A 25385-nucleotide genomic window follows, 5' to 3' on the forward strand; every position below is an offset into this window, starting at 1 on the left:
TATTTAAAGACAGGTAATGATTCTTTGTTAATAGGCAGTTGCATGTCTTCTAGTTGTTTTTCTGAAGAGAGAGAGAATCAGAAGTAAACTTACTCCATTTGTTGATTATATTGTGACCCAAAATATCAGCAGATGTTAATTCTTTTAAGTGAGCATATGCCCTATTTGAGAAAATTTTGGTTTCTTTGTGGAAGAAGTGACACTTCTATTTGGATCGCTCTTTGTAATGTCATGAAGCGTCAGTTGGATGGCACATATGCTCTGTTGAAATTATAATACCAACTTATAAGAAGATTTCATATAATACTTCTGCCAAAACTGCTCTGCAGCCTGGTTAAGCTTACTGCTATAGAATAGGTTCAGAGTCCCAGTAACATATGTCTGTAATTCTTCCATTTTTTTTTCTGTATTAAAAAATGTATTGCTTAATTAGTCTGTAGTTCACATGTTTGCCTGCAAATCCCGGTGTAATATTAGTGACTAACTTCACCATCTGGTCTAAAAAACGGGGAGCTGATTCACATTAATTCTAATGTTGTAAGTGAAAGATAAGGTATTTTTTTCCAATAGTGTAACTGTTGTAACAGCCTGTTACAGCTAGTATGCATTAACTTTAACATCCTTCAAGACTGTAAATGGAAAGTAGGCCTTCAAAGCATAAAATTGACTGTATCAAACTCAGCAATGTAAATATTCTAAGTATTGTTTATGCCTGTTTGTGGAGTTCTGTCAACTTTCTAGGGCTGGTAGATATACAAATGCCACAAAAGCTACAGCCTGATCAAAATGCCACTGAAGTCTCAGAAAATATTTTCTTAGTAATTGAGATGATATGTATTTAGGTTAGACACATGAAAAGTCTCATTCCAACTAGTTAGTGAAATAGCCAAACTTATTTATGTATGTGATTTGATCTGTAAAGTTATGGTACTTTGTTAACAATGATTGAAAACAATTTGACTGGTTTAAACAAACAAAAAACTAAGTGCTGTATGTTACATTTTACAAATATTGTTTTTCTGAGAGAGTGTGGAGATTATCAGAAGTGTGTATTTATGCTTGAATTAATCCCCAACAGATTTAAAATCAGAACATACGTTAAAGCTATGAGCTAATATTATATATAACATTACACTTTCAGGTTTTTTACCTACAATATATAACATGAAAGAGAGATAATACTCTTAAAAATTATTTAATGTTTCTTCCAAACAGACATATCATTGTAGTTTAACTCCAGATGGTAACTAAGCAACACACAACTGCTCATGTTCCCCCGGTGGGATGGAGAAGAGAATCAGAAGGGTAAAAGTGAACTTGTGGGTTGAGATAAAGACAGTTTAATAGGTAAAGCAAAAGCCACACAAGCAAAGCAAACCAAGGGATTAATTCACTACTTCCCGTGGGCAGCCATCTCCAGGACAGCAGGGCTACATCAGGTGTAACTGTTACTTGGGAAAGACACACACCACCACTTCGAATGTTCCCCTTTCCTTCTTCTTCCCCCAGCTTTATATGCTGAGCATGACATCATGTGGCATGGGATGCCCTTTTGGTCAGTTGGGGTCAGCTGTCCCACATCCCAGCTTCTTGTGCACCTCCAGCCTCCTCACTGGTGGGGTGAGAAGCAAAAAAGGCTTTAACTCCATGTAACTGCAACATCCCACTACTATCAACACTCTTTCCAGCACTAATCCAAAACATGGCCCTGTACTAGCTTCTATGAATAAAATTAGTTCTGTCCCAGCCAAAACCAGCACACATATATAAATGCATTTTATATTTCAGAGGATGGCTAAAATAACAATTTAAACAACAGCAACATTCAGAAATTAATGCCTGCTCATCCAGGGATGGTATTTTCTTAGGCATACTCTTTGAATATACCATCCTATAGGGAAGTTTCCTGTAGTGAACTTTATAGCTGTGATTTAACTTACCCCTGATGTTTTGTTTTTTTTTTTCTTTAAATATTGTCTTGGCTAAATGTGCTAGAAATTTCTTCTTTTAAGGTATTACATTCTCTTAAAATGTAAGCACTTCTATTTTTTTCATTGGAAGAAGAAAACTAAGGCTTCTGCTTAAAGGAAAAGAAATACTAATAAGAAATATGTAGTAAACAGGTATTGCAACCTATTCTAATAATTGGGAAATTATTTTATTCCACCTTCAAGCAAGGGAACTAGTAGAAGGCAGAGTCTTACACAGCTGTTTTAAAGAAATAAAGATCCTTTGGATTAATACTGACTGAAATTTTGTAATGGAACAACTTCTGCTGTTCTTAAAGGGTGTTGTATATACAACTCTGGCACATAGATTGCTTTCCATGATAGTATAAAGAAGATATTATGTTATGGTACATGTCTGTAAGAGACAAAGCTGGCATAATGTATTGAGTTTCTTCTATGTTAAATCCTCTAGCAAAGGGACCTTTGGTTCCCTACATATGCTTCTTTATGTAAAGCAATTAATTTATTTCAAGTTGGAGAGCCTGCTTCCGAATCGCCTTTTTTTTTTTTTTAAGCTTTGTTAATTTAAGCTTCAGCCGTGAGATTTAACTTTAAATTGTCTTGTGTACATTTGTGGAGTTTTTCCATGGTCTAGGAAGTACATTATTTTTGAGTTTGAAAGGATAATTCCAAACATGCTCAAGGATGATGAGTTTTGATGTACCTTGTAGTGCTGATTGCTGGAATTTATTTAACACTCTTGCACACTCCAGAGTGATACGTGACTTCATGTACTGAAGTTTATGTAAAATCTTTGAGATGCTAAGGGCAGTCAGTGTGTTTAGAGAGGTATCATAATGCATAAGATGCTGTTGGGTTTATTTACACATAAATTATTATCAAAGGATGATTAAACATTACCAAGGTCTCACACAGATCAATAAACTTTAAAGCAAGTGGTCAGGGACCTTCCAAAGTTGAATGCCCATATTCTGAATTCCCTAGGATAATGACTAAATTACCTTCTGTTCATTTTTTGTAGGAGGAAATAATAATTGGCATTCTTAACCAGCCCATGTGAACCAAAGTCACTTGCTAGGTGCATCCATAAAAGGTTTAGTACGTAATCATGATAAAAATTGTCATAAGGATTCTAAGTAATCCACTAAACTAGTTTCAGAGGGGACAATAATCAAATGATCAGCAGTTATAAAGTGTATTGGTATGAATTAGAATTGCCAGTTTCTTTGAGAAGGTGAAAGGTCTCTGAAAACAGCTGTTGAAAGAGAACTGTCCAGCTATTTAGAAGCATAGGATAACTTAGTTTGGAGGGACTTTCTGAGGTCATCTTATCCAACATCTTGCTCAAAGCAGGTCTGATTAAATCAGATTGCTTAGAGACTTGTAGCATCTTAGCCTGTAGTTGTGGGCAGCGCAAGCTTCTAGATCACCACAGTTCTTCCTGAGCTGTGTGGGTTTGTTTTCTCCTACGTGTAGATTTGTGCTAGTGTGCATGCAGGTGTGTGGACATTACATTCAAAGAGTTTATGGGCTGAAAACAGCTAATTTTTCTTTGCTCGTTTTCTGGGGAAAGAGGAGTTGTCTGGTTTTGTCTGTGTTGATTTCTGTTTTGTGTAACACTCAGTCTATGAATATGAGGAGGAATGATGGGGATGAGTGGAGATGAAAAATCCAGGCAAGGCAGCAGCATCTGTAAAACCTCACACCAAATTGTTTCTTTGTACCTCAGTGGGTTACAGTCGCAGTGATGTTTGTGGAGGCAGAACTGGCTGCCAGACTGCCCAAACAAAATCATTGTTGACTTAATTATAATCTATTCTCTTTCAGATACACTAAGTAAACTTTCAAGAAGGTCTAAATACATGATAAATTAGGAAGTGGTGTTTTAAAGTATGATACTATCTTGCTTTTGGAATAAACTATGCAACTTCTAAGCTAAATCAGCTCTCCAAGCAAGAGTTCAGAAAGTAAAAGTAGTGTTTAAAAGTTTGCTAGTGTGTGTTTAAATACAGGTACATGTTTTGTAACTTTCACAATAACACTCAATAGATGTATGTGTACTCTTTCTTCCTCTTACTTTGTGTATAGGAGATGACTTTGGTTTGTTCCACCAGTTTAATCTTAGAACAGGCTAAGCTTTTTAGCAATAGGTAGCTCTTCTGCCTGAAGGAATGGTGTGCTCTATCAGTTTGGAATGCTTCTCTTTCATGCACGTGACAGTACTCTGACTCTTTGAGAAGGTCTTTGGATGTCATTTTGTGAGATCTGAGATTACAGAAATGGCCCAGAGTTAAAGATATCGTTTGTCATGGTCTGCATCTTGAATATTTTTGTCAAATGTTAAGAGAGTTGTGAAAAACAGCAAACAGCAGTTTGAAGAGAAAATTGTCATCTTCTACAAAAATAAAGCCAGTTAGTCTCCAGCTTTGTATTATGTCAAGGAATGTAGAAAAGTAACAAATTTGCTAGGTGTGTATCATGGCTGATGCCACTTCAAATAATTTGATGTAGAGGTATGTATTACTAGCCTGTTAACATTTTTTTTTTTTTTTTTTTTAGTTCTCTGGCCTCCCTGTCATCACTTTAGAAGATATCAGCAATGCAGGCTTTGAAATTAGTAAAGAAATTAAAGCAAGGAAGTGTAAATGCCCTTACGTATTCCTGTAGTCTCAGAGTCTCATTTGTGGCTTTGGCAGGCGTTTGGTCTCAAAAACGTTGAAGTTAATACATTTCAACAGTGCATCCTTGGTAACAGGCAATAGCTCCTGGTAAATTAATGTGTCCTTCGGGACAAGGATCTTGAAATGCTCGAATTTTATTCTGTTAAAACTTTCTCCTTTTAAAATAACTCATTATTAAACATAGATATGTGTGTACACATTGTGAATTATATACTTAGGAAGATATAGGGAAGGACCTGGGTATTTGCTGTAGGAGAATGCTCTTAATGTCATGTATTGGGAGCTCAAGTAATTTAAGCACTTGGAAATGACTCAGCAGTCAGAACTCAGGATCCAAAAGAAATGGGAAATATCTTCAGCTCCCTCATTACCCTTTACTGGTTTTTATTTCTTAATCAGAGGTTTTTTGAAACATGTTGAATCCACTCTATAAGAATATTGTTTTGGTGAAAAGCTCTAATAATTTACAGTCCTCTATTTAAAATAGCCTACAGTTGAAATACATGAAAATCACTCCTGAAAAATGGTCTTTTTTTTTTTTAAATTTACAATAAGAGTTGAAAAACCCCTTAAATTATGAAAATGTAATCTTCTTTACAGGTGAAAGTTATGTATGTGCATCCAATGAACCATATCGCAAAGTTGATTACACCAAGAATGTCAATCCAAACTGGTGTGTGAACATAAGGACTGGGTCCACTCGATCCTTGACATCTTTGACATCCACAAAGAGCGAAGTGAAGGAGAGTAAAGATTTCATTAAACCCAAATTAGTGACTGTTATTAGGAGTGGAGTAAAACCACGGAAAGCTGTGAGAATTCTGCTGAATAAGAAGACTGCTCACTCCTTTGAACAGGTCTTGACTGACATCACAGAAGCCATTAAATTAGATTCGGGTGTAGTCAAGAGACTTTGTACACTGGATGGAAAGCAGGTAGGAGAATAAATTGCTGTGAATATCTAATAATTATGAGTTAATTTAATTAAGCTGCTTTGTTTTCATAACTTGAATTTTTGTTACTGTATATGCTTTAACCTGTTTCTGAATAAGCGCATTTTAATAAACTGCAACTTTAAAAATTTGTATTAAATATTAATATCTTTTAAAAATTAAATTGTATATTATGCAAAAGAAGTTGACAACTTTACATTCCAAGTTAAAAAAAAATGTGTACTAATCAATATAGTGCCTGTTGATTGAGTAATACAGTGTATCTGAAATATTTCAAAGCAAGCACATACCTATGTGTTTTCAGAAGAAGAGTTATGTTTTCAGACTACTACGTGATGCTGAGTCATGTAAGAAAAATATTGGTGTCTCCTTCCATTTCACTTCTAGAGATTGCTATTTAAACAACAAAAGTATTGAAATGTCTTTCTGGAGGTAGTAACTGACATGGTCTAAGGTCAAGAATTTTATCTGAAATGAATAGTTTGGGGGGGGGGGAGTGTCACATCTTTACAACTTGCTTTTGCTTTTAGTTTTACGACTGCAAAATGTGGTGCCAGGATTAATGATGCGGTAAGTCTTCTGTTTTCACCCAGAAATACAAAGGAGTGGCCCACAGGAGGTTTTGCTGCGCCAGGTAAAAGTGTCAGGAATACATTTGCTGTTGATCAGTCAAGTTAATGACTCAGCTCATTGTGGAACAGGGCTTTGATACTTTGACACTGATGTGGAACTTTGCCAGCATTGTGATGTTAGTGATACAGAGTAACACAGACTGTGAAGTAGATCACATGCAGTATCAGGTACCTGGACTTGTATTGTTGAGTAAATATTAGGATCCTTGCTCATTGAACAAGTATTCTTGCACACCAGCATACCTATATATTTGCATCAGCTACTTGTAAAAGTGTCAGTTGTGTTCAAGCAGATCTTGGAATTTCTATCATAAAGCTTTTTATAATGGTTGTAATCCTACGGGCTACTTAAAAAGTACCTTTTTGTGTTTAAAATTGCTAGCAAATGTATGGCAGACCAAGTGCACTTAGGTTGTCTTGATATGAGGTCCATCTCTCTGGTTATGTTCTGTGGATACACTTTTTATAATTAAATAATTGAAAAGAACTTCTGTTCTTTGGTGTTAAATATAGCAAGGCAAATGCATCACTGAGACTCTTGATTTTCAGTACTTGGTGGCACTATAATGTGCTCTTTAGTTCTGCTAATAGGTTTGATTTTTAATGAGATTTGTTAACAAGATTTGCTAAGAGAATCCTTTCTAGGAACATCCTTTTCTTTTTAAAAGTCCCATAATGTGATTTTAGTCATGTTTAATTTGATTTGTTATAAAATAGCTTTGAGGATATTTATTATACGGTCTCTTCTGCCCATGAAGTCTTCTGTTACTGTTTCTGATGATTCTAATCTTCTCAAGGAAATAGATAGAAACAGATTTGTAAAGAGTCAAGAAAGGAAACTGCAAAAACTAGGATTCTCAGTTCAGATTCAGCTCTTCTATTGCATTATTGATACAGTAGAAACTCACTGGTCTGCATTGATGTGGAAGATGCAATAGTGCATCAGGGATCAATAAAATTAATTAACATTAAATCTCACATATGTTGCTTGCACATTACTGTCATCCATAGTGGATGATGGCTGTATTCAGTCCACAGAGAGGACAATCAATTGTTGGTAATGCTCCAAGATAAGTATAAGATTTCTAATTGCTGTAGTACCTCCGTCTGCCCTTCTGTGGTAACGGCAATAATCAAACTTGGATTGTAGATGTAGGTGTTCTCAAGCAGGGCTGTGAAATCCCTAGTTCTCGCTGCTGACACCCTTACAACTGCCTCTCTGTGTACAATGTTTCAGCAGTAGTAGTGCACAAATGTGGAAACCTCCCTTCTGTTTGGAGGAAAAGCTTTTTGCTTTTTCACAGACGTTAGGAAGGAGCCTTTGTTTACACAACCATAGTGTAATCATGATTTAGTGGTTACAGGATATAGTGTCCCAGATAGAAGACCTATGGCTTTAATCACCCTGATAATAAAAACCTCCTGCTTATCTAGGAAGATAGACACTTCTGGTTTTTTTGTTGTTGTTTCTTTTTCCCCAAAGTGAAGGGCTGACCCCAGTTTGAGGAATAGGTTTGTTTTTGTGCTTTTTTTTTTTTTTTTCCCCTTTGTTGTTTGCTGGTGTATGTAGAGGTTCGTGCCCAAGGGCTTTGTGGGGTCTGGCAAATAAAGAGCTGCTTTGCTGCCAGTTACCAATTGGTGGAAATTTCAGAGCCTATTTTCTCTAATGCAGTAATTGCTTATTATTCTAAATCTGCTAGGGAAGCAGATCTTTTATGTTCATTGTAGTGTTGGCACAGCTTGAAAGGCAACCATTAAAAAAAAAAAAGGCATTTTGTAAATGGCTGTGTTCCTATAAATGTAGCTTTTTCTCTGGGTTTGGGTTTTTATCTTTTTCCCTGCTTCTTTGTATTTTATCTCTGAAGAAATATATATTTTTTTTGTATTTTTTGTGAGCAAATAGGTTTAGGTTGTGTTTTCTATTTAATATGGAATTGATGCCAGAATTCAGGTGTTAAAAACATGCATGCATAAAATTTGTATAGTTTTCTTAGGGAATGTGTTCTGTTAACTTAGAGGGTGATTTTGTTTTCCATTAGAACTATTTAACTTGTGTACTAAAAAAAATCATTAAGCCAGTGATCTGTGAAAAAATCTTTTCAATTTCGAGTAGTACAATGGAAAGGATGTCCTCAAAATATTTTTCTACTCTTCTGACTTCATTAATCTTGACTGCAGCAACACCTTCATGATAGGAGCAACACAGAGAGTAACATCCGTGTTGGATATTCTCCTTGATTATTGTGTATGAAAACAGACAATTATCTAGCTTTTAACTGTAAGACTTTGTAACACAAGGTTTCATTTTTATCTTCAGTTTCAATATGGGTGCTGTAACTTAGAATATTAGTGCTTTGTATCCTCAAGCACATTTTTTTTTTTTAACTACATTGATTCAAGGCTAACTTTTCACTTTTAAACTGTTGAACAACAAACTTAATTCTCAAGGCTTTTGCGATGGTTTCTATGTGAGGTAAATTATTCCTATAAAGGTAAATAGGCTTTAACTTTGCAATGCAGGCTTCTGCCATTCCAGTCTTAGTGCTTCTGACATTGAGGTTTACCTAATATATTTGTTTGACCAAAGTGTTGTCCTTGCTTGGCTGCACTTTTCCTTTCTGTTCTTTGTTGGAATCTTTCACTATCCTACTGTGAAGCAAGGGCAGTCAGACTGAAACTTCTCCACTTGGAAAGTTAACCCTTCCTTACCTCACAAGAGAATGGGGGGTTTCTAAACAAGCTTCAAGCTTCAGTCATTGTGGAGTGTAGAGCAGCGACTTAATGATAAATTACCTGCACTAATTGTTTAAACGAACATAATATATAGGGGAATTTCCTGTGAGAAACTCGCAAAAAGCCTATGGAACTCTGAAACATATATTATTTGACATACAAAAGAAAATGAAATCCTCACTCCAGGATGATAGTAACTTTTTAAGCTTGCATTGTGTTGCAGTTTCGCGGATTAATATCCATAACAGGATTGAAAAGGTGGATGAGCCACCTTTTCTCTACTCCATTCCCAAAATAGTGGGAAAGTACCACAAGTAAGCCTTATTTTAAAATAATTTTTGGATGGGCCACGAGTATGTTGGTGGCTATCTCCAAAGCCAAAAGCTCCCTAATTTTCTGTTAATGAAGTTTTTCATAAGGTGCTCATTAAAAGTAAAAGTGTAACTGAAGAAAACAGACATTACATTGGAAATATTCATCAGACTCATCATGCTCTCCTCTCAGTAATTTTTTATTTTCCAGTGACAGATTTGAATATTCTTAGTAGAGATGGTAGCTTCTGTAAACTGAATTTTGTATTTGCTTTACAGTGGAAATGCTAAGGAGACAACTGCAGCTGCTAATCTACCCCATAGAGGGCAGATCTCTCTAGAACCCAAAAAATAGATGAGCAGGAAAGATCTCATTAATTAGAACAACTGATATTCCCCATCTTTTTGTTTCAGTTCTTTTGGCAGGTTTCTGTCATTCAGATCTGAAAACCTCCGTTGGTACAGTATTTTTTCTAGAATCTTATTCTCAATGAGAGCTGACTATTTAGTACTGAGACAAGTTGTGGAATGTATAAATGTTTTTCTCAGTTTTCCAATGTTGTATGCAAAGTTATACTTGGATGAGATTTTAAAATTAGTTTTATTGAAGTTAATTGAGTAGTTTTAGCAAATATTTAGCTTTAGTTCAATTACCTCCTACCTAATGATAGGAGAAAGGCTACTTGGTTTTCAGCTGTATTTTACTCATCAGAAATACACTTTTTTTAAAGAAGCAGGCACTGGGAACTCAGTGTACTCTTTTGTGTTGTGTGCGTGTGATTAAACTGTATTGCTACCTTGCTGTCTGATACCTCATTACAGGATGAGAAACAACTATAATAGAAACTTGATTCCATGTAAGCAGGCATTGTGTGTAGTTGAAAGCTACTGAAACCAAAGGAAGTCTTTAATCTTACGTCTCAGTCTCTAACCTAGTATAGGCACTTTCACAAATGTACTGGAAATAGCACAGATCTGAATTACTGCTACAGGCAATTTTGCAGTTGGTAACCAAACACTACAACTTCGGAAGAACTGTTGAGCTAGAGATAAAATAACAAAAATCTAAATGCTATTTAACATTGAAATGTGCATGTGTACACACCTGCATCCTGAAGATAATTCCTACAGCAGTGTTTGCAGTTAGAGTGAGTTTTATCTGAATGCTAGCAAACCTCTTCTAATATTTGATATGAAACATGATTCAGGGGAAGTTGGGCTTTTACTAGAGGCTAAAATTGTTTCAGAGAACAACTGTGGAGAGCTGTTTGTCTAGTCAGTGTGGGATACAAATTTGGCAAGTCTAAGGAAAACTAAGTAACTAAGGTGGCCCTAATTTTGAGGAAGTCTTTATAACAGGAAATGAATTAATCCATGGAAGCTGCTACGTGATATTTTTGTTCAGGCTTTCAATAAATATGCTCAGAACTGGAAACAGAGGTTATTTATTGCTAGAAGAAAGGAGGAAATAGTGTACTCAAACAGAAGAGCTAATTTTGGCCTTGGTCTGTGGACATAAATATCTACAGATAGGAATATTTCTGTGGAAGGAAGTGTTATCTGAAACTAACCTGAAATTAACTGTGCCCTGTCATAGAAGTCGGGATCTGAAAAATACTCTGTATATGAAAACACAAAGATCTTTTCCTAGCTACTAATCTTGTTATGGAACACTTTCTAACGCCTTTTCATTACATGCAGTAGTACAAAGGCCATAGGCAGACAATGTGTAGTTTAGGAATTACCTCTAGAAAGTATTTTCAGTTTTCATCAAAGTTTTGACAGGATCATATTACCAGTCCAGTTACCATTTTGAGGAAAAAAGAAAATGCAAAGTGGTAAGCACTTTAACAAAATTATGATACTTAAGATACTACAGAAGAAGCACTAGAGAAGAAACAGAACCTTGAACATCTGGTGAGTCATCTCAGAGTGTCTTGAACTGGCCCTGAACAATAATGCTGAGGAAGTTCTTCTGCTCTGTTGCATATGCAAAAAATAAAGGTCATGCCATGTGAAATAGCTACAGTCTAGCACTGGAAAACTTGGCTTTCTGGAACAAAGGTCTTTAGAATTTGTTCAGGAGGAGGCAAAACCCCTGTGTATTATTCTTACTTTATGGAGATCAAGAACCCAAAATGTAGTACAGATGAAACAGAGAACGTATATCTCTTTCCTCCACACAAGGATATGTAATTCTGTCTTGGGCGATATTGTATAATGTTGCTGAGAATGTAGTAGCTGCAGTCCACTGAGTGTGAATTCAATCTTTTTCAGTGAGCTAAGGTTTAGATATGTAATGAGTAATATCCATTAAACTCAACCAACTGATGAAATGGAATCTTGAAATAATAGAGTATCAAAATGAACACAAAATCAAATACTGATGCAAAGTCAGCATTTTTAAATTAGAGTGTGGCAACTGAGAAAAATTGCTGATATTATAGCTAAAAGCAAGCATGTGTGTCCTGTTGAAAGTGACATTTGACTTGCAGGAGTCTTTGTGGATCTATAGAGAAGATAAATGGCATTTTCAATTTTTGTCTGTGCACACCAAGAGTTGACAGCATTTATTAAAAATGACATGCTGCACAGTGTGGGAAACAATCACTACAAAAATAGTGGTGTCACCAGTGGTAACACTGTATCTCTATTGATGTATGATTACAGTAATTTTAGTGCTGGGTTACAGAAATGGTGTGTGTAGCTCTTGGAATAAAAGAGCGGTATGCAGTCATTGTCTGCCATCTGCCATGCTAAAGATTGAATCACGTGACTTGGAAGCTAAACCTTGGGAATTTGTTGTGCCCTGCTGAGCCTGGCCATTAACAGATAATTAGTCTGGTAAAAATCTTTTGAATTCATTCTGCAGCTGTCATACGCCAGATTAGGATTTGTGTCACAGGTTCCTCATTACTTTGAGATCTTAGAAATTATTTTTCCTGTAATTAAATTACCCTGTGTTGCTTCAGTAAACAGTTCTTGCATTATCACATTTAAATATGTGAAGTTTTCTTTAAGAAGCATGTTACACCTTACAATGTAAAGCTATTTACCAGCCACATATGAAAGGGTTTCAAGGTTGAATTTTCTTCGTTCCTGTTCGTAACATAGTCTATAAACCAACTTTCTAGCTTTAAGATTTGTCTTCCAGGTTGTCAGGTTGATGGATGTGTTACACTAGCTGCTTCTTGGTTGGATGTAATCAGTTTGTCAACACATCTTAAGTCTACTGAAGCAATAATACTGAAATCTTAAAATATGATATTTTCTTGGAGATTTGTACTAGTTATTAAGAAAAATGGCATTCTCTTCCATAATAAATGAATGGCAGCAAATATGAAAGTTTGTCAGAGAGAGGAAAGAGAATATTTATCTTTAATGTTTAAAATATTGCTAACTGGTTAATTTGCAATGAACCTTTAAACACAGGAGTCTGAAGACACTGAAGGGAAAGTAATGTTCAAGTAATAGCAACACAAGCCAACTCTTAAAAGCAGAGAGCTTCCCAGTGCTTAAATAGAACAATGACCCTCTTTGTGGCTTGAAGTTAGAAAGCTTTGCATAGGAAGAAGTGATACTCAGTTTTCACTGTAGGCAGTGAAATTCAGTATTCTTGTAGAACTTCTCCTGTTTACAAAATCCACAATCAATGTCTACTGTTGTGCAAATATGCAGTCTACACCACATTCTTAAATATTTATTTTATTCATATTTATTTGGTGGTTTTTATATTGATATATGGTACAGGGTATCTCTGCAATCATGGAAGACTTTTTAAAGAAACTAAAATATTTCAGAAGAAAGCAAAAAGAACATAACTTGTAAACTAAATGGAAAGTTGTTTTTTGGTTTTTTTTGGCCTAGTAAGTTCAGTGTTTCTTGGCTTCACCTCTCTTATCTCTAACCTCCAACTCAACTAGTACTTAATTAGGTAATTCCAGTCTGGATAAAATTATTGGAAAATAAACCAGCTAGTTAAGAAAAATAAAGATGGCTGAGTACTAGACAGCCACAATCCTCTTTGTAAGCACTTTCTGAAGGTGTCATTTTCTTGCATGGGAAAACTTGCAGTTTCTCTTTTAAAGAAGTCAAGGGTGTGGTTGATTTAAATGTGAATAAAATTGAAGAGATTCACAGAATCACAGAATGTTAAGGATTGGAAGGGACCTCGGAGGATCATCTAGTCCAATCCTCCTGCCGGAGCAGGAACACTTAGATGAGGCTACACGGGAATGTGTCCAGGTGGGTTTTGAATGTCTTCAGAGGAGGAGACTCCACAACCTCCCTGGGCAGCCTGTTCCAGTGCTCTGTCACCCTCAAGATTCAAGCATAGATAAATGTGGAGCTGGAGCCTACTTAAAGACGGCCTTATTCTCCCTAAGATTTTCAAGGGCACAAATAATACAGACACTTAGAATGTGCCTACAAGGTAGTACAGGCAGCCATCTGACACCAGCCAGCTTTGATCTGTATAACTGATGAACCTGGAGGTGGTCTATGTCTGGTCAGAGCGCAGACTGACTACCTGCAGCTTAAAAGATATTAAACTACTGGAGCGTGTCCAGAGGAGGGCTACGAAGTTGGTGAAAGGTTTGCAGGGGAAGCCATATGAGGAGCAGCTGAAGTCCCTTGGTTTGTTCAGCCTGGAGAAAAGAAGACTAAGAGGAGACCTTAATGCAGTCTACAGCTTCCTCACAAGGGGAGGAGGAGGGGCAGGTGCCAATCTCTTCTCTTTGGCGACCAATGACAGAACTCGAGCGAATGGCAGGAAGATGTGTCAGGGGAGGTTTGGGTTGGACATTAGGAAAAGGTTCTTCACCTAGAGCGTACTGGAGCACTGGAACAGGCTCCCCAGGGAGGTGTCACGGCCCCAAGCCTGAAAGAGTTCAAGAAGAGACTGGACAATGCCCTCAGACACATGGTGTGAACTGTGGGGTTGCCATATACAGGGACAGGAGTTAGACTCTGATCTTGTGGGTCCCTCCCAATTCAGGACATTCTGTGATTCTGTGATTCTATGATCATATCTAGTTGCTGTCAGGTGCATAGACATATTCTCACCCAGTCAAGTATGTAATGCTTTTTGAGGTAGGAAGTATTGTTTCTATTGTGAAGAGAATTGGAATGTAATATGTGAGCTTTATGATAGTATGATAGTTTTCTTACCAGACTTCTATAGGGGTAGTAGAGATGCAATTGGTTTTCTTTTTTTTTTTTTTTTAAATAGGCCATCTCTCCCTTGTGTCAGATAGTAAAAAAAACCTTGTAATATTATTATTTTTCCCCTCTGACATATTTGCTTTATTAACAAGTTTTAGATTTTTGTTTCTCCTTTTCCTGCAGAAGCGAAGAGTGACTTTGAAGGGCTGTTGATTGAGCAGTTGCACTCATGTTGAAACTTAGACATCATGGCTGTATGACTTTTCTGGATAAGCTGCATTAATATATTTCTAATATTCTGTAACTGTATATTTCTAATCTATATATTATGTTTTTACTATATGCTGTGCTAGAAACAAAAATATTTTGAATATTTGGTTACCAGGTTTTCCCAGCACCTGGGGCAGTTTTCAGATGCATTTAGATCCAAGTTCTTTCCTGCAGTCATGTTAAAACTTTGAATAGTAATCCAGCCAAGGTACATTTAAAGGTAACTATTCATAGATCATAGAATGTTTTGGGTTGGAAGGGATCTTCAAAGGTCATCTAGTCCAACCCCCCTGCGATGAGCAGGGACATGTTTAGATCAGGTTGCTCAGAGCCCCATCCAGCCTGGCCTGGAATGTCTCCAGAGATAGGGCATCTACAGCCTCTCTGGGCAACCTATGCCAGTTTTTCGCCACCCTCATTGTAAAAAATTTCTTCCTTGTATCTAGTCTAAATCTACTGTCCTTCAGTTTAAAACCACTTCCTCTTACATTGTTGCTACAGACCCTGCTGAAAAGTCTGTCCCCATCTTTCTTACAAGCCCATTTTAAGTACTGAAAGGCCACAGTAAGGTCTCCCCAGAGCCTTCTCTTCTCCAGGCTGAACAACCTCAGCTCTCTCAGCCTGTCCTCATAGGAGAGGCGTTCCATGCCCCTCTGATCATTTTTGTGCCCTTCTCTGGACCCACTACAACAGGTCCATGTCTTTTCTGTGCTGAGGACCCCAGAGCTGGACATAGTACTGTAGGTGGGGTCTTACCAGAACAGAAGGGGGCAGAGTCACCTCCCTCGACCTGCTGGCCATGTTCCTTTTGACGCAACCCGGGTGCTGTTTTCTGGGCTGTAAGCACACATGGCTGGCTCACGCTCAGCTTTTCATCTCCACAAGTCCTTCTCCACAGGGCTGCTCTTCATCCCTCAGCCTGTATTGATACTGGGGGTTGCCCCAACCCAGGAGCAGGACCTTGAACCTCATAACGTTCACATGAGCCTGCTTCTTGAGTTTGTCCAGGTCCCTTTGGATGGCATCCCATCCCTCAGGCATGTCAACTGTACCACTCATCTTGGTGTCATCTGCAAATATGCTGAGGGTACACTTGATCCCACTGTCTGTGTTGATGAAGATACAGTACAGACCCCTGAGGGACACCACTCATCACCAGTGCCCATCCAGATATTGAGCCATTGACCACTACCCTCTGGATGCAACCATCCACCCAATTAGTCAGCCACTGAGTAGTGCATCCATCAAATCTCAAATCCATATCTCTGCAATTTAGAGAGAAGGATGTTTTGGGGACCGTGTCAAAGGCCTTACAAAAGTCCAGATAGATTACATCTGTAGCTCTTCCATTGTCCACTGATGCAGTCACTCCATCATAGAAAGCGACTATTAACTAGAATCCTTCATATAATCACATTTGGAATAGCAGAAGTAAACAGCCTGTTGAGATACAGAACTGGAAGGGACAGCACGGCTGAGAATATCCAGTTGCCTATATTGACACTGGCAATCTCAAATGCTTTACATCCAACATAGTTCAGAAAAATGTCCACCCTATCCTTCTCCTATACATTGCTTGTCACAAATCCATCCTCAGGGCCTGTAATGAGCTGAAGATTGCTAATCTATGTAACTTCAGGACTCTGGTCTTTGTGTATTACAGAGAAAGCATAGGAGACATGAAAAATGTTCTTTATATCCTTAGCCTCTACACTGCCAAGTAATTTTAGATGGCCTATTCCAAAATAATTCTAGAAATTGGACAGTGGTTCTGGCTTTCTGAGCAAAGAGGACACACGGACATACCTGACATCTGACTCAAATGTCTTTGCAAACAAAATCTGTATGCCACAATTGGCTTTATATGAGCCCAAGAGGAAACCAGAGCACAGTGAAGGTTCCTGGTAGACTTATGTATTCTGGCTGATCTGAACTTCCTGGAGCTGAGGAAAAGAGACAGCAGTAAAAACTTATGCATTGGAGCATATTTGTAAAATTTATGTTAATGTACAGTTGTAAATTTCATAATATGTAATACTTTATGTGTTTTTACTTAAAGAATAAATACAGCAAAATAAGTATATTAAGCTTGTGAAGTCCAAAAGTAAGAAGGTGAACAAATAATGAAATCTGATTCACAAAGCTCTGTGTTTTGTCCTTTTTTTCCTTTTTCCATACACAAACAATAAAATTTCTTGCAGTTTTAGTATCGGACTGCTGTTGGTATAGACAATAGATTTGTTATCACCTGTAGTCCTTGAAGCCTGATGCCTGCTTAAAAACACACTCTTAGTTCAAGCACTAATCTCCCCTTATTGCAAGGGATTTCTTCTTGATTTTGGACTGGCATACCTAATTATATATGTGAGAACCTCATCATTATCTTCTGCCACACATTATTGAGAAGCCCATGAGAAAAGGTACAGTCCAAGATGCAAAAGTGTTTTTTTGAGAAGCTTTTAGGATCTGAAAGGGCTTCAAATACCATTTGAACTAGTAATTATACAGTCTTCCTTGGTTTTGACACATGAATACATTTTGATTTCTCTCAGCACACTTTATCTTTTCCACAGTTTTTCATATATTTTACTTTTCAAATATTTCAGTTTTTAAAAATGTATTTATGATACTTACATCTAAACAACTTCTTTCCCCACCCTGTATATGTCATTAAATATAAAAAAAAATTGGAACAATATTGTAAGTGGGTAAATGATGTTATTTGATACTACTAATGAATTGCAGATGCTTGGCCAGAATTTACAAAGTAACTGTCATGGCTTGCTCACATATTTTGGCAATAATCAGTGTGAGGTGAAAGTTTCTATTTCTTAAATTTCTATTTTGAAACTTTATTTACCATCACAGTAACTCCATTTTCTATATACATGTGACTTACTATATGTGAGATATAAAATAAATGCTAATATAATATAAAATAAAAGCTAATATTAGGAGTGTTCACTCATAATATTGTGTAGTAATTTTCTTGTCAAAAACTGCATGAAGAGAAGTGTAGATTGGATGGATGAACATTATTTTTTCTTATGGAAGCTTTTCATCTTCATTTAAGACCCGTGTAACTATGATTGACACTACACACATAGTAATCGAAACAAAAAAAGACCAGTTATAATTTTGTTTGTTCCAATACAAATCAAAAGACATGAAAACTATCAGAAGCACTGAGACATTATGTACTCTAAAAACGATTAGGAGTTGGGACCCTTTCTTATTCTTATCTCAGACTTTCAAGGAGACTCTGTCCCAGTCCTTAGTAAGAAATAAAATTTATGAGGATTTTTTAGCGATAAACACTAGTATAAGTTATCAAGTATAGTGGGAGGATCTTTTGGAAAATTCAGCCTGATTGCCGTTAAAGAAAAATACCTCTAGTTTTAAAGCTATTAAAATATGATTAGCTAAATAGAGACTTTAAGGCCAGATTACAACACTTACACCCTTCAGTCTCTGATGACCTAATTTAATGACCACAGTTTTCTAGTGAGAACAGGTAGGACAGTGGTCTACTTCATTAAGTCAATGTACAGTTGTATCTCTGTGTGAAGAGAAAAAATGTTTTGAAATTGTGTCTTATAGCTGAATTGTTAAGGTGATGTGTTTTTCATTCTTTGCTCCCATACTTGTTAACAGAAATAAAGGATGGTTTCACAGCTATTTGGACTTCTACTGAGCCACTCTCTCTGGAGACAGAAGAGCCAGAGCACAGCGCCAGCTAGCTACACACTTCTTTGTTTGCTCTAGTTCTCCTTAATCCTCCTTAGTCTAATGCATTCCTTCTGTAAGTATTGCTAAATCAAGGTATGCAGAAGTGCTCAACTGCTCGCATATTAGTGGCAAAGAACTCTGCAGGGATTTTTATCAGCTCAGAACCCAGCACACTTCCAAAATGAAGAACTCCAAACCTATTAATAGCCAGGCCTCCAACATTTCTACTTCTTGCTTGCACTGTGGGGAAGGACCTTGTGTCACATCCTAGACCTTCTTTCTTCATCTGTTGGGAGGTGTATGCAAGATCAGTAGTACCTAAATGCTTATATGAAATGGAAAACTTCAATTTATCCTTCTTGCTTAAATAAGAATTCTTAACTAAGTAATAAAAGCAGCATTCATTGCATTAGCCCTATGTGACTGGGGTCTTCACATGACATTTGGGAGTGGCGGGCATCATTTGTTTATCAAAAGACTCCCTTAAGAGAGGAAACAGAATAGTCCATGGTACTATCCTATGCAGAATGTTGTTGTCATATACAAATAATTTTTTATTTACTCTTCGAGTTACAATAAAATAAAAAAGTCAACTGGTAAGCTAAGGAAAATGAGATGCATACCTGCTCTGTCTGTTCTCAAGTGTTTGGGCACAAATGCTCGATACACATTGAGGTGTATTTTCTTGACACTGGAAGAACTGTGAGAACAGGGCTTTGCATATTTGTGCTAGATATGACTCCCCAGTGTTTCACTGCTCTGAAGCTCGCAGTGTGTATCTGAAATGACTGCCAAATCTTTTAGTGTGGTTGAAACCATATGTGCATTAAAGGAAAAATATGCCTGTCTTCCAGCTTGTTTGCCTTATAGTTAGAAGTGGATCTGTCTTTTAAATGGAATCTTTTCCTTTTCCCAAAAGTTTTCCAAAATCGCAACCTCTGTGTTTCATCTTTCTGTACAAAGCCAGTGGGGATTGATACAGATCCTGGCAACAGGACACATTGCTGAAATTCTCAGTGCTCTGAACAAAAATTCTTTGTTGCTGTAAATATTGGGGAAGTACAGAAGGGAAAGCTAGGGTCCAGTGTTTTCACATGCAGACCTAACTAGGAATCCTTGTGAGTACACTGGTACACTAAATGAGAATTATGGCACTTCCTCTTTTGTGTGAGTGAAAAAAGGGTTATGTGAAGTTCAAAATTGACTTGGGATGGAACTAAAGCCTGGTCTGATGTGACATGAGAAATAAATATTAATACCTCTTGTGTAAACTGACTTTGTTAGGGATAAGACTGAAGTTAGAGGCTCTTTATGACCATATTTTTTCCATTGTTTTATATATCCACATATAATTAATCTCAAATTGTTGTAGATGATTCATCCTCCCTCATTCTGTGAGTCATTTCTAGTCTGAATAGCATACTCAAAAAATTTTATTTTTAGGTAAGGACTCGATATTGTGCCTATGACACCTCAATTATGAGAGGACCTTATCCGTAAAATGTCCTCACTTAGCAGGGAATAAGTTACAATTTTGTCTTACTCTATAAAATTTCTCTTTTAATTGTCGTTTGCTACAATAGAAAATGCAGGTTTATATGAAATAGAATATTATAGTGTATTACAAGGTTTCAGTAAGAAAATTGACTTTTATCAGTAGCATTCCTTACCATATATATGCTTGAGATTGTTTATTTTAGAAAATACATAAATAAAATTGTTTTCCAAATTTCTATCCTCAAAACAACCGCACATCTATTTTTTTTTAAAGAAAGTACAGTTTAAACAGGTTGTTCACTTTTAATATTCTACTAGACTAGATTCTTTGATGGTTAAATCTGACTGACAGTTCTTAGAATATTATATATTAGATTATATTTAAAATCTCCAAACTCATGAACGCATTTCCAGCTATTTTAATAATAAAAGTCTCAGGTCAGATTCTGAGTTCTGAGAAACTAATTTTCCAAAATACCTGCATGTTTTCACTAATGCATAGATATGCTTGAAATACATAGCACTTGACAAGCTATTCATTTGTAAAACCATGATTATAAAATTGCTAGTTGCAAATTCCATATTCTGCATCACTTCTTTAGCAGAAACTTCATATCTGCCTTCCTCTAATTCACTATGACCCTTCTTCATCACCTCTCTGATGGGATTTGATTTAGATTTGTTTTTCTTCTACTATTATTTTGTATTAAAACAGCCTTGGGAATCCCTCGTATGATTTCAGTATGGTGAGGGTTTTTTTTTTTAACATCAGTAATGATAGCATGTGCTAGGGAAGGTATTATATGTAAATGCATACATCAAGGTGTTGTACAAAGTGTAAGTGCTTTATTTAAGGAATGTTTTTTGGTTCTTGGTGATAATAGGCAGTTTCTACTGCACAACAGATGTAACATTTCAATTATTCTAAAATGGTAACAATGTAACCATAAATGCTGAAGCTCTATATTATAGTAGCATAGTAACCTTATTCAGAGTGACAGCATGGACTTTTCGTAAAAGTAAAATGACCTGACGGTGAATTTTCAATTGCTTTTTCTCCTCCCTCTCTTGCAATCTTACCTCCAGTGTGGAATGGATTTTAGTAAAAAATGGGCATTGTAACCTTGTGATATCAATAGGAGTTTTGGGAGAGACAGAGGGGTGTTCATTGGTTTTATTTGGGTGTTCACGGGTTTTTGTTCGTTGTTTTCCGTGTGGGTTTTTTGTGGTTTGTTTTTGATTTGGTTTTGGCTGTTGTTATAACAAAATATTGAGTAATTATAAAATCCTTTAATGGCAAACCAGTCAGAAAACTACTATGAATTTTTGGCTGTGGCTGTAATAGGGTATTTAAAGAATAACTTTATTTAAAGAATAGGTAATCTTGCAACTTGATGAAAAATACTTATTGGTTTTTAATTTATGAAATACTGAAGTATCAAAACAGTCAAATTAGATAAATATAATCTCACTGCGCAGGAAGGAAATTCTGTCAAATGAATGCTATTTTTTTTAATTGAACTCAATATAGTGAGTTAAATTTTTACTTTCCTTTGACTGAATTTGTCACAAGCCTAATGTTAGTAAAGAATGAGTAATTGTGATTCCCAGGAACTGTGGAGATCAGAGGGGCCATCATGAAGTAAATGAAATGCACTTTTGCTGTGTTTCTTTAAAAGAATGTCACCTGACAGTTTTAGAAAAAGCTGATGCAGCATCTGTCACTTCATACTGGCAGACAGCAAATCCATGTAGAGGCTTTCAGGATTAATTTGTCTTGGATAGAAGGAGTTTATGCACACAATAAGCATGGCTTTTACTTCAGTCTACTTGACTGAAGCAGACTGAAGTAAAAACCTTTATATTAAAAGCACAAATATCTATCAAAATTACAAATCTTGACAGAAAGAGTCAATATTTACTGTGAAAGCTCTGAGTTGGCAAATGACTGGGAGAAATAGAATGCATGACTAAGAGGCTGGCACTGTTAAGAGACTGAGGGTAGATGGATTTCCACATAGCCTATGAGACATTAAAATTATGATGATTTACTTTTCTAACTTCTGTATTGATAAAAAAACATAAAACACCTTGTCTCTTTATAAAAGCATTTTAAACATTTGCTCTTCCCATGTCAAATATAAGCTTGGAGGGAGATGAAACGTGCCTGTTTTAGTGTTATGTTCAGAACTCATTTATTCTTAAATTTTGCCGCTTTTATGTTCTTGCAAAGTCTCTCACTCCTTATTTCCCTGCATATACTTCTCACAGTAGTAACTTGCTGATACACAGGGCAATATTTGAACATTTCTGGATTCAGTGTGTAAACTTAAATTTGGGGTGACAGCACTTAATTAAACATGAAGCATATTAAGAGAAACTGTGTGTAAGGGGAGATTGCACTTCTGCTGTGAATATTTTAAGTGTGGTGTGGGGTTTTTTTGTTTGGGTTTTTTTAAGCTGAGAGTTATTCTAAGTATTACAAGTCAACCATATCAGAGAAAAGAGTCTTCCCAGGAGGACTAAGAACTTTCACTGAACTTAGTTTTTGTACTGCAGGCACTTTGTACTGTATCTTTTAGATCAGGGGTCCTAAAATTACATTCAGCCTTTTGAAGGCAACCGAGAGGCCCTTGGTGAAAATGAGTCTGACGCGTTAGTTTTGGAGTATTCTCCAGACAGACTTTCAGGAATATCCATAATGATACTGAGTTGAGAAAAATCAGCGCAAGTCCAGAGAGACTGACCAATGCTCAGTTGCAGGCTCTGACCTGTTATGTTTTGTTTGAGTTCTTCTGAGTTTATTAATAGTTCTCACTCCTTTAAAGGCACCATTATGTAACTGCCATGTATTGAATGTAAATATTTGTATAACAATTTCAAAGGATTTTTTTTTTAGACCAGTAAGCAAAGAGTTCTAGAACAAAAAATATTGCTACAATCCCATTTAAACAGAAGAAAAGCCTGTCAGGGAAACATCCGTGGAATACTTAGAAGATGCAGTGTGAACCATGGATTCCTGGAGTTCACTTTTCCATACAGTATTCTAAGCAGCAGATTTGACATAATGTTCATAGAAAACAGGTGGTTTGTAAAAGCTAATTAAGAATAGTAAAGTAATAGCTGATAATTCTAAACTCCCTTCTCAGGGATCTGTATCTCCACTAGAAATATTTCTAGGGAGGCTCAGAAAAATGGAAAAAAAAAAAAATCCACTGGTCCAGAGTGTGCTTTCTAGGAAACCTTTTAGCATTATCTCTTTATATGGGAATAAATAAGCCATGTTGCTTATTGTCCCTGAGACTTTCCACTTGAAACTGTATTTAAAAAGAGTATTGTTAATATTGAACAGATGGTTCGTATCAATAAAAATCATATCTCTAAGCATTTTCTTTAAGGAACTTCTTGTTTGGGGAAGGCTTTGCAAGTCAGACAGGTATCTGCCAACTCATTTTAATGCACTTTACAAATCACACTTTACTGCCAGTCCTTTTTAATATATCAGTAGAGAAAACGTCAGGGTAAGTAAAAAAAAAAAACAAAACCCACAACTATGACTGGATATGCTGAATGCAGAGAAGAATTAAGACTCTTGCAGTGAGTCTGCTAAAAGTAGCTGGTCTTGGGTTCTAATTTTGAACACTAAATCAGTTGATCACTGACAGGGCCCCGTGGAGGTCTACTTGGCACACATAGTGAAACTCTACCCAGAGCTAGTATAAACAACATATGTTCCCAGAAGCTGCTTAGGAAGCTCTATAAGCACTGGGGAATATCTGCAAAAGCCTTAGACCTTGAGAGCAGAAATAAGGACACCAATGACCTCATAATGAAGGAGCAGTTGCCAGAACAACGCTCCTGCTTTAGCAATAATGACTAAATAGATTAAGGATAATACTGCTGTAATCAAGTGTAGGAGTGGTTGAAATTCTAACCAGGACTCCAGTGTGGACAGAAATTCTCTCAATGGGAGGAACTGAAAGAGCGGGAGGTATAAAGTGAATCTCTTTGTATAATTCATATGTGAGATTCAGTGATGATATCCTGACACCTTTTTCTTTAAGTGCCTGCTTTACACTTTTATGATCTATATGATCTCAAGATTGTGATGTTATTTCAGCATTTGAAGACAATTTCTGAAATCATGCCTGAGGAAATATTTTTCTGCTCCTGGAGAGTATAAAATTCTTGTGGTCTAAGGAGACAAAGAATGACAAAAATTTAGGTGTTTCTGACACAAGGTACCTACAAAATATCAGTCAAATGAGGGGTTCAGGATTAGACAACTAACTGTATATTCAGCCATATACATAATGTAAGTTGCTAGAAAACAGAAAGATGAATTGCATTATGTCCTTCTTAAATTAGGATGCTCCTCCAGACATTGCATACTTCTTAGAGAAAGAACAAATAAAATCTTGACCTGACTGCAGAAAACTGGATGAATGGGGCCAGTGCCATGTTGTAATTAAAAGTGTGTGACAATGACAACCTGCTGCAGTATTTGCTTTAAAGCTTATCTAATTCCTTGTCTGAGCAGATTCAGTGTCTGCTCCTGATGTGCTACTAAATAGCACTCCCTGATGCTGCTGCTTGTTGCAGCATGGTATTAATGGTATTAATGTTCCACAGCAGCACCAGCAGGCATAAAACCTTCTTGTAATTGCTCTTGCTGATACATGACTAATGAAAAAAAAAATGGCATATCCATATATAACTCTTCCAGTTCCATAGCCTGGTCTTAGTTTTAGCTTGAAGCAGAATGGGTTTTGCTTATTGTTTGCATGTTTGTTTATTAAACCAGAAATAGGTGATTAGTGATGTCCAGACTGGCTACCTTTTGTACACCATGTGACTAAGAATATGAAGGGATTCTACTGCTGAACTGACTGGCAGCAGTTATCTCAAGTAAGATTTGGGAAAAATAAACTAAGCCAAACTGCTGAAAAGATTTGGTCAGACAAAATGTCAAGATTATACAAATCTAAATTTTACATTTAGCCTTCCATTATGTAAATTAATTTTATGTAATAATAAAGTCACATTTATGTAATCCTAAAATCAGAAGAGTTTGTATTACAGGAATAAATATGTTTTCTGTTTGCTCTTCAATGAGTATTAGGATTTTGGAAGAAAGTAATGGTTCAAGTATTGCCAAATATAAATGGAAGAAAGTGAAAAATTCTTTTCAAGTGCCAGTATTGTTTTCTGAGGGTAGGAGAGCTAATAATATGTGACTAGCCTTCAGCTTTGAGTTTCACTGTGGTTGATGTTATAATCTGAAGATAGTGTTTGCTCTGTTTTACACTTCAGAGTTAAGGATCTTACAGAAGGAGGCCTGATATGTATTTTTAAATTTTATTTAAAAAAATCAGTGGTTTTGAAATGGATCTTCAGTAATAATCTGTGATGTATTGTTCCTGTTCTCTGAAGATTTATTTCCAGA

General features: G+C 36.4%; 1 protein-coding gene across 3 annotated transcripts in view; it reads left to right on the plus strand.

Moving 5' to 3' along the window:
- DCLK2 (doublecortin like kinase 2) overlaps positions 1-25385 on the plus strand; it is an 82969-nt gene that overhangs the window by 7263 nt on the left and 50321 nt on the right. For all 3 annotated transcript variants that reach the window (XR_014183844.1, XM_082050430.1, XM_082050431.1), the window contains exon 2: positions 5252-5586. Coding sequence is in view for 2 of the 3 variants with exons in the window: in XM_082050430.1 (XP_081906556.1) it covers positions 5252-5586 (335 nt within the window). In the remaining variant the exon portion in view is untranslated. The remainder of the gene's footprint in view (positions 1-5251; positions 5587-25385) is intronic.

The sequence above is a fragment of the Streptopelia decaocto genome (genome assembly GCF_964273445.1).
Source record: "Streptopelia decaocto genome assembly, chromosome: 4".
In the NCBI taxonomy this organism is placed as follows: domain Eukaryota; kingdom Metazoa; phylum Chordata; class Aves; order Columbiformes; family Columbidae; genus Streptopelia; species Streptopelia decaocto.